This window comes from Solanum lycopersicum, chromosome 6, assembly GCF_036512215.1.
Source record: "Solanum lycopersicum chromosome 6, SLM_r2.1".
In the NCBI taxonomy this organism is placed as follows: domain Eukaryota; kingdom Viridiplantae; phylum Streptophyta; class Magnoliopsida; order Solanales; family Solanaceae; genus Solanum; species Solanum lycopersicum.
In genome coordinates this window covers 44920997-44931886 of record NC_090805.1, presented here as the reverse complement: position 1 = coordinate 44931886, position 10890 = coordinate 44920997, and the positions used below count along the sequence as shown (strand labels likewise).

General features: G+C 32.4%; 1 protein-coding gene across 2 annotated transcripts; it reads left to right on the top strand.

Annotated features, from left to right (window-relative positions):
- The first annotated feature begins 2997 nt into the window (after positions 1-2997).
- On the top strand, positions 2998-7824 carry LOC101256298 (uncharacterized). Of its 2 annotated transcripts, none has more exons than XM_010324351.4 (6): positions 2998-3306; positions 3846-4091; positions 4178-4351; positions 4489-4595; positions 6278-6585; positions 7063-7824. In XM_010324351.4, exons 1-6 carry the CDS (start codon positions 3148-3150, stop codon positions 7647-7649), a joined length of 1581 nt encoding a protein of 526 aa, XP_010322653.1. In that variant the 5' UTR covers positions 2998-3147; the 3' UTR covers positions 7650-7824. The 2 variants fall into 2 exon arrangements, with proteins under 2 accessions (XP_010322653.1, XP_004241674.1); XM_004241626.5 differs by having other exon boundaries at positions 3843-4091.
- The last annotated feature ends 3066 nt before the right edge of the window (positions 7825-10890 follow it).

The window sequence follows — 10890 nt, the reverse complement described above, 5'->3', positions numbered from 1 at the left end:
CATGTCTTTCCGATAATTTTTGCAAATTTTTGCCCAAGTAATTTTTAATAAATTTGATTAACATTAGATTATTTTGTTTTTAATTATATCTTAATAAATTAATGCTGTATTTTACGAGGAAAGCTTCTTTGACAGCTTTAGTTTGAAAATAACTTATTGAAATTATATTTTGCTTAGCCTCCTAGCTTGTGAGGTGATAACTAATGCTTCTCCTTCAATAATATTGAGCAAAACAAATCAAAAAAATCTCTTCAGCATATATTTCAATTTTGATTTAAAAGAAAAAATTTACTCAAATATAAAAGAAAAAATGAATAAATAATTAAAGTTAAAAGGAATATCAATTAACGATGAAATTTTTTTCACTCCTAATATGTTATCAGTTCTCAAAAAATAAAAATTCACTACTGTCTCTATCAATATTTTCATTTTAAAATTCAAAATTATTATAAATAAAAAATTATTACGACAATAATAACGAACAAATAATATCAGAAACTAATAAATAAAAAAGATATATATATATATATATGGGGTGTAAAAATCACACATGATTGGTGTTAAAAGAAACAGCGTGTGTTTTTAATGCCGCCGAAATTTTTATTATGTGGGCACGTGCCGACACGCATGTTTTTTCCTTAACACACAAGACGACAAAAAAGAGAATTATCCAAATATTCAGCCTCTTACGTGTCGATTCACTTAAATCACTATTTAAAGCCCTTCTCTTAATAGCCGGTAATCGTACAATATACGATCTGTGGGCGCCTACCCACTTATCGTGGGGATCCAGCACGTGGGTGGGGGAATGCACTAATACATCGATGTTGCGTGAGAGGTTGATTATAATTTATTGATGATTTAAAAATTTAGTAGAAGTTGTGATTATATACGAGGTGTATAGATCGATTTGATTTGATTTTATATATTATTGATTTAATTTATCAATTTTAGTTATTGAATATTCGTTAATTTTTGATTATTATGGATTTGATTATTGATTTACTTAATAAAAAAATGTCCGTATAATATTATATGTCTTCTTACTTCTCTAAATGTTTTGATATAGTGAAACAAGAAAAATATTGCATCAATAAGAAAAAGTATAATTAAAAAGCTATAATTATATGTCATGACCATCAAAACATAAAATGAAATTTCTTATGTTAATCAAATTAAGATCTTTACAAACTTACAAAAGCTACCATCTATAATTACAAATTAAAACTAAAATCAAATAGCTATAATTGGAATTAACTGTGAAGTGGGTAAGGTACAAATAATTTGATATGGTTATAATCTCTAGTTATAGATTAAATTAGTATTATCTAATATTTAGGAAGAGTAAAATTGTAAATTATTATCATTTTTTATTGAATTATCAATTTACTCAATACTAAAAATCGATATGAAATCATAATCGAATAACTTTTTAAAAAAATAATAATTTTTTTTGATTCAATTTATTAATCGGTTTAATTTTGTATAATTCTAATTATATATGACATGATACTATTTCAGCTTATTAAAGATACAACTTAGACGAATTGGAAAGGTAACTATATATGACATGAATATATTGTTATTATTTTACCTTCCGTATTGGTTAAGTACTACCCAAATCATTTTGTATATGTATAACTATTATATCAATTAATAATATGGATGTTATTATAAATATTAACATTAAATGAAGTGACAAGTAAAGAGAACTGAGGGGAGTACATTGTACTTCACTACTTCTGTCCTAATTTATATATTAATTTATATATTAATTTATATATTTTAATATTTACATCTTAGTCCTAATGACATTACGCCTATGAACAAAATATTTCTGTTTTTAATTTAATTTATTTTTCAAATGGTCAAACTGTTTACGCAAATAAGCGTCACTTTATGTTTCGATTGACGAAATGATTTTTGCACTAGCAACATGTAATTATAGTTAAATACGTATTTTTAAATTAGGTTATTTAAATATGTATTTGAAATTTATGATTGAAAAAATATTAACCTAAAAAATTGTCAAAATCACTTTTCAAGTTATAAATTCATGTTCTGGAACTATTTTAAAACATCAATCTAGTTATGAAATGTTGTTTTAAGACTTTTCCTTAAATAAAATAGTATAATATAATTAATGTAATCTCACAAATTTAGATTTAAACAAGATACATTGGATGTAGATCTTATCACTATTTTGAAAAATACAAATATTATTTCTATTAGACCATCGAATCAAACACCCTTCCCTTAATTTTAACACAAAAAGTCTAATTTTAAAGAATCAATCAAAAATTAAATATTGTTATAAATTTTTTAAAATAAAACAACATAATATAATTAACATAATTGTAAATTAAGATACATTGTATGTAGACCGTATCATAATTATCTTGAAATTAAAAATATCTTTTCTAATAAATCATTGAGTATAACACCCCTTCCTCTCTCTGTTTCATAAAAAACAGTCTAGTTTGACTTGATACGAAAATTAAAAAAATAAATAAGATCTTTGATTATGTGATCCCAAATTAAAATTATGTTAAATATACAAAATTGTCCTTTCATCTTGTGGTCTTAAACATGTTACGTAAAAAGTTAATATCAGAAAAAGGAAGAAATCATTCTTCTTAAAACGGATTAAAAAAAAAAATGATCATTCATTTTTTACGAATGAAATATCGTAAGTAATTAATTGAATATAACATGCTTTATTTAATAAGAATTCTTATTCCCTCATGGCTCATGCCATAAAAGTAAATTAAATCATAAATAAACATTGTATAAATTACATTTATATATTCTACTTCTATTTATATAATAAAAAATATAATTAAAATCTTAATTGAAACCCAAAAAGTTTGACTTATTTAAAATGAAATATCATGACAAATAAGGTATTTGTCAAAATTTAGTAAGAATTAAGGGACTATAAAAATAAATACTGTAAATGTTTTTTCCCTGATATAAAAGAAAATTGAAGTAATTGTCTGCTAGTAGTAGCCAAAACACAAATTGCTTTCTCTTTCATCTCATAAGCGTGACTTTCACTGGAATTTTCCAACTCTACTCAGCACGGCTCTGATATTTTTGGTATTTGTCTTACTCACTCAATCTGAAACTCTTTTTTGTCGTTTTCTCATGCATCCCTCGAGGAATTACACCGGCGAAGCGCCGTCGGAGTTGCGGTGGCAGAGGGGGAAAATGTTGCCGGTGAAGAGGGAGGTAGACCTTGAAAACTTTTCCGATGAAGAACGCTGCAAACTCGACAAGCGATTCAAGCTTTCCTCTTCTCTGCAAGTAGGTTTTTCTCTCTCTTTGTTGTTCTAATTTAAAAGCGATGTTTCTCTATTTGATTTGTGCAATTTTTCTTCTTCCAACACTTTTGTCTGTGTGCATCTTGTTATCTATTACCTTATGCTCTGAATTTGACTACACATAGAGTTTATGGTGTTAGTTTGACTTACTATTGAATTACATCAAACATTTAGGGACTTACCAAATTGAGAAGTGCTTGGTAATAAATGAAGTAAAGGAATATAAATAACCATTTTAGAAATGTTTGTAGGAGAATTATCAATTACCAAATTGGGAATAAGAACTTGGCTTATCAGTATTGATGCCTTGATATTGATTAAGGAGATTCCAGTGAATTTTACGTCTATTGTTATCTTCTGAGGTATTTCTTTCTAACTGTTCTGGAAAACGATTATCGGAAAAACCTCTCTACAGCGCGAAGGTAGGGGTAAGGTCTGCGTGTACACCCTATCGTAGGACTATACCGAGTATGCAATTGTATTATCTTCTCTGAGATCTAAATCAAGGATATTTTGCAGCAGCAACTGGGTGAAGGAGCTTGTAATTTTACTGTTTCATCATCGTTCATGTCGGTAGATGAACCCAGTCCATTAGGTTTGCGGCTAAGAAAGACCCCATCACTGTTGGATATGTTCCAAACGATGCTTGGGGGCACCTCCATGGTGGAAAGTCTTGGAAAGAAGGAGCAGAAAAGAAGCACTGCAATGATAGAAAAGCTCAAGGCCTCGAATTTTCCTGGTTCAGTTCTGAGAATTGGAACCTGGGAGGTATACACAGTTCTTTTTTTGATGATTTGTAAATAATGTTCAGTCTAAATGTTCCACAAGTGAATGTAATTCTATTGTCTCTACAGTATAAGTCGAGATATGAAGGAGATTTGGTTGCAAAATGTTACTTTGCCAAGCATAAACTTGTATGGGAAGTCCTTGATGGTGGTCTCAAGAATAAGATAGAGATCCAGTGGTCTGATATTATAGGGTTGAAGGCAAATTACCCAGATGATGCACCAGGAACCTTGGATATAGTGGTAAGGGGTAAAACAATTTTGTTTTTGCTATTGTCTTTGTGAAGTTATTTCCTTAACTGCATTAGCAGAATAGGCTCCAGTGTTGCTTTCCTTATCAACCTTAGTTGATGAGGGTGCTATGTATCCTTGTATTGCAGCTGGCAAGGCAACCTCTTTTCTTTAGGGAGACAGATCCACAACCCAGAAAGCACACACTTTGGCAAGCTACTTCAGATTTTACTGACGGACAGGCTAGTATACACAGGTCTTACTATTATCCCTGCAGTTCTTTTCTTCCTCAAGTAATAATTACGCCATTGTTACTTGTTAGTCGTTAGCCAATTTTATCTTATATTCTTGACATCTCCTCGGACATCTACTCTAGCCTTTTAACCCTTCCTTTTTCCCCCACTTTGGTGAGTACTTTAAATTACTTGTTTGATCAACGTAGTTAGTGAATTAAAATAATGAGAGAAAACTAAATCCAGAAAGAGGTTTGCCCAGCATGACTCAACTCTATTGACAGATGGATTTATATGATAAGTAGTGGTCTTATTAGATTTGGAATTTCATCTAGCAAGCAGTAATTGTTGATATGGAGAAGGCCAAGAAACACCATTTTCTTAATTTGAACTTTTTAAAATGTCTTGCGGTGGGGGTTTGGGAAGGATGAGAAGACTGTAGAATACATTATTCATGCAGAAACTCTCTCTTTCCTATCTAGTTTATTTTACGTTAGAAGAGGCGAGACAGAAACTTTAGATCGAGGCTTAGTGATTTTTGACGAGAAGAGAGGCAATACTAGAAAGATAAGGTAGAGTGGGGCACTCATTTAGTGCCTAATGGTTAATGCTTGTTGGGATGGCAACATGGTGGGGCAGGTTAAGGTTATGCGGGATGTATGGGTTTAAACTTATGGGTAGTGGGTGGGTTCAAGCGTGTTTTTTAAAACTTCAAAGCCGTTGAGGGTTAGCACTTTGGACCAATTACAAATTAGCTAAATTTCTGCAACTTCAATCAATCACTTATTGCAGATGTCTGGACTTGCAAAATGTTAGCATAAAAATGATGATTTTCAAACACTTTTTATGACTCTGCCAAGGAACAGAGTAATTCATTTTTATATGTTAATTGAAAACATGAAGAAGGTAGCAATTTTTAGGAGGCACTGAGGCAGTACTGGTCAGGGAGGTGGGGGCAAAACTGGAGAACAGAAGTGAGAAAATATAAATGAAATGAATGCATTATTCTTCATCGAATTTATTCATCCAAGTTTTGAATGGAAGAGCTTGACATTTCTTATGATTTTTTTTGCTTATCGTCGGGTTTATTATCTTAGTTCCAAACCAATCTTTAAGATGTAATAACAGTTCATTTATCACATTCTTGTGTGATAAACAAATCATGGGACAAATGTTTTGAACTATCCCATGCTTTGAATTAAGTAGCTATGTGGCAGGGCAGATTTATGTGGGTTTGGGGGGGGGGGTATGGGGAGGGACAGGTTTGAAATAGAAGGTTTTCTGTGCGGAGCGGTGCGCATGGGTTAAAGTCTTTCGGGTGAATGCTGAACCTGCGTGGCAAACTCCCTGCCTTTCCCCGTTGCTATTCTACTTAATGATTCTCCGTGTGGCCTACTGCAGTTCTGAAAGAGCATTTTAGTGTTGCAACCGAATGGAATATTTCAGTAGATGCAGCTTTGAATCTAAAATGCCCAACTAAATTTCCCAATTTCAGTTTAATCTGTTGTAAAAAGCTAATTTTTGAAGCATGTTGCACCTATAGTAGCTTTTATATTGTATCATAGTGATTGCAAGTATGTTGGGTTTTTAAGTTCTGCTGGTTGTAGGGTGTGTTTGGTCTGTTTACAATTTCTAGGATTTCCTTGCTTGTCTTCATGTGGTTCAGTTTTGATGTAAAAACTCTTCAAATTTTCTTTGGTTGTAGGCGACATTACTTAGAGTGTCCGCATGGATTGTTGGGAAAGCATATTGAAAAGCTTGTGCAATGTGATCCTCGTCTCAACTTTCTGAGTCAACAAGCAGAGATGACTCTAGATTCTCCTTATTTTGAATCCCAGATGTCAGGTTTTGAAGACACACATGAAAGGGACCGTGAATTTGATCTGAATAATGAAGGGAGTCCGAATTTTATTGACTATACTTCACCTTCTGGAGCTCAGTGTTCCTCCAAAAGTAAGCAAGATCCTAGACCTTTGGAATGTATTCACCAAGAAAAGCCATCCCCAAGATCAGGTAATTATGTATTTTATCTGAGAAGTGCATTTAAGTTTTCTTGAATTGAGTTGTATGGTGAGTATGTCTTTGAAGATGTCGATGATCATCCCTTATCCCCCACCTTTTTGAAAAAAAGACAAATTGATCGTCATTTTCTTTTCAAAGAGTGGAGAGGAAGTTCGCTACCCATTCCCTTGATTTTATTGTAGTCATGTCTTGGTGTTACAGTTGTGTGTTTCTTGAACATGATCCACATTGAGGGGGTTGTCTCTGTTCAAAAAGAGGAATATGACCGTAATGCAGAATTGGGTTATGGACATGTTATCGTGTGTTGAAGTATATTGGTCTCAACCATTCTATGGCCTATTCTAAGTGATCAGGATTGGCTTCTATATTGCTATCTGAATGTATATTGTTCTCGTTACTGTGCTGTTTCTCTTGGATTTGTTTTTATTTTGCTGTAACTTCACTTTCAACATGCTGTTATTGATACAGGGGCGAGTGATGATATGGAAAGTAGGGAAGTGGATCAACGGAAAGGGCTCAGTAACCTCAATCAACTCAGAGTGTCTGGAATACATCCCTCCGTTTCAATGAGTGATTTAGTGAGCCAACTTGAGCAACGTGTATCAGAGCAGACGACACTTAAAGTCATCAACCTCGCCAGTGATGAACGACCAAGCTCGGAAATCCTGGAAGAGATCTCCCAATCCTTGCTTAGCGACACTCAAAATGTGTCATCATCAGATGAGAAATCTCTTATGTCAAGGGTTAATTCTCTATGCTGCCTCCTCCAAAAGGATCCTGCAACAGTTCAAGCGAGTGAGAACTGTGGTGATGTGTCGGATGAAAGAAGAGTTAATGAAATAAATTTCATTCCCACCGCACCGCTTGGAAGAAAAGATGAAGAAGATTCTTCTATGCCAGAGGATGAATCAGCTGATCTCTCTAGTTGCAAGCCGACTTCAACAATGTCAAGGAAGGACTCTGTTGGTGATCTGTTGCTGAATCTTCCTAGGATAGCATCACTGCCCCACTTTTTGTTCTTATGCGATGATTCTACAGGTAACCAGGCTAGATAGTCTTAGCTCAAGTCTACATCAGGTAACCATCGCAAAGGATGGCTGTAGTTCTCTTGTATATATTGAAAAGCTATGTTAGCAACAGTACTGTCCAGTTTAGGACTTGAAACTTTGATGCATCATTATAGAACTGTTCATGGATAGAATTAGACCGTTTTTGTGCGTTTGTACAAAACTTAGTGCTGTGGAAGTATTCCAATGCGTTCCTGCTTGTCGCTACTGCATTATTTTGCCAAGTATAAAGTTACAGTGAACATGATACTCAGATCTTGCCCAGTGAACGCAGGATGAAACATGAGAATTAGACCACACAGGACAAAATTTTAACGTGCACGAGAAAAAACCGAAATTCTGGAACGGTTTTGAGATGCCCTGTAGTTTATTCTAAAATGAAATCCAACGACCCACTAGGTTACAGAGACTGACATTGCATGTTGACCATAGGATGTCGAATCAAGATTATACTGTTACACAAGTGGAATCAGTCAACTTATTAGACCCAGTATGAACTAAATATTCATAGTCAATGTCAACCACGTTAGACATTTGAAATTTTTTGTATTCCTCCGGTATCTATATCGGAGTTTGACAAATTAGGGTTCTTTTCGTGTAAGGAAAACACTCCCTATCAAAAAAAAATTTCATATTCAGAATTTGAACCTGAAATCTATAGTTAAGGTTGAAGCAGACTCATCCACTGAATCATTAGAGGTTACTTTTCAAAGCAGAATGTATATATTGACAAGGTAGCAATACCTAGTCAGAATATTTTTAAACATCCAACCATTTATCAATTATCTAACCGAAAGAATATCCATGAGCACCGATGAGCTTAAAATAAATTAATCTTTAATTTTTGCAACTGAACTTATGCCTAATAGAGCAAAAGTTCGTTAAAAACTTAACTACTCTATCAGTCAAGTTTTGAATAGATTGCACACATTTATTGAAGAAAAATCGAGGTAACTTAACAAAAAACAAATACTACATATTTATGATTGCTCAAGGAAAATACTACAACCTAAAAAGGGACAAAAGGAGTAATTAAAGACATTCATGTATTAGAGTGTCAAAGGGAAATCATAGTGATATTATATTACATTGCTGTCACGTTTTTGTAGGAATATATTTTACTTGATCAAGCACGTACAAATTAATCAAATTAAATTCCATTATCATACTCATGTAGCAACTAGCTAGCTTAATTAATCTTAACATGCATGTATGTTATCTTCAAATTCGAACCAATTAGTTGTAGCAACACCCGCGATTTGAAAAAGTAAGCCCTGGTTTTCAAGATGAAAACAATTGGCCAGTGGATGGGGCTGGCCGTGGAGGTGGTGGAGGGGACTTTGAACTTCTTCCTAAACTATTTCCTTTGTTGGGAGCATCCCAATAATAGACAGCCAATTCATTATTATTAGCAAAATCATAAGTAGAGATTTGCTTGGAATTTGGTGATGGTTTAGGTGGTGGTGGAGATGAAATGGATGGCCTTTCAATTATTTTCTTGGTCATGAAGTTTTGTGTATTGATTGTATGATCATCATCATGACTTGCTAAAATTCTAGCTTCACTTCTTTGTTGGAAACAAAAGAATGTTGTCATGAGAATGAATGTACAAGTAGTGATTATTTGCATGTTTCTCAATATTAGTAATAACACACTACTATATTGAGTTAGTTATGGGTCAAGTACTAGAGCATAGTACAAAGGAGTATTTATAGATGTTGTTTTGAAGGGAGTAGGTATTGGTCAAAACTCAAAAGAGTAGGTTTAGGTTCACATTCATGAGGTTTCGAGTTTAAATCTAACAGATACAAGAAGTATTGAATGATTTCTTTAATCTCATCTCTCTGAATTATGATGAATAGAGGTCTCGAGTTTAAATCTAACAGATACAAAAAGTATTGAATGATTTCTTTAATCTCATCTATTTGAGTTATGATGAACAGATAACTTTAGTACTTATATAAGTAAAAGATAGCAAAGTATTTTGTAAAATTAATTGAGATATGCAAACAAGCTCAAAAGATTAGTGGAAAATAAATAAAGAGTAGGTGTGTAGTGTGAAATGATTTAAACTTCATTGAAACCATTTCTTAAATTAAAGCATTGACTTGGCCATGCTCAAAAAATTAAGATGTAAGGAGTCAAAGTCTTGTATTTTTCTTTACTAATTGTTCCGATCCTTGTCTCATTTGAATATTTATACATCTTTTTACTACTAGTTGTAATATAAATATCCACAATTTTCAACACGTACTCACCTAAATTATAAAGCAAACGGTATATATGTAATGTGATCACACAAATGAATGATGATATGTTTGAAGCCTACAATAATTGAGGACAAGTCATATCTAATTAAAGTTATATATTAAAGATAAAATAAAAAATTCCCATCTTTAATCTATTACTTCACTTTAATTTTGTTTTTAAGTGTTGAAACAAAACAAGAAAATGATTAAATTTGTTACATATAGATTAAAGTATTTTCGTAAAGCTAACTAAAGTTTATTTATAAATCGAATATCAAAAGTATCACTTTTCCTAAAGGTGCCCCATATGTTGTGTTTTGCTAAACCAAGTAGGGCCGAATGTGTTGTCTTTAAATTTTGTTTTTCACTGAATTGCCTGTCGAGCACATCCAATTTACTTAAATAATTGTACAAAAAACTTACTTCTATTGATTTGGCACAATAAATTGAAACGGATAATTTTATCAAATAACCCTAATATAATATCAGTCATCTAATCATTGGAAAAATAAATAGTGATATTTAATAGCAAGAATAAAATAAAAATAAAATAATAAATTATTTATTAGTTTTAGGGATAATGTAGAAGAACCCCCTCAATCTATGCCCAAAATTCCAGAGACACACTTATACTATATTAAGGTCTTATTACCCCTGAACTTATTTTATAAGTAATTTTCTACCCCTTTTCGGCCTATGTGACACTATCTTGTGGGGCCAACGCTGAATTTTTTCTTCTTCAATCTAGTGCCATGTAGGCCGAAAAGAGGTAGAAAATTACTTATAAAATAAGTTCCTTAGTATAGTATAAGTGTGTCTCTGAAATTTCGAGCATAGGTTGAGGGAATACTTGTACATTTTTCTTTAGTTTTATAAATTGAACAAATATTAATTGGACATTCCAAAATAATATAATAGACAAATAAAGATATTCATGTGTCACTCGATATTTTGAATTATTCTGACTTGTAAACTTCTAT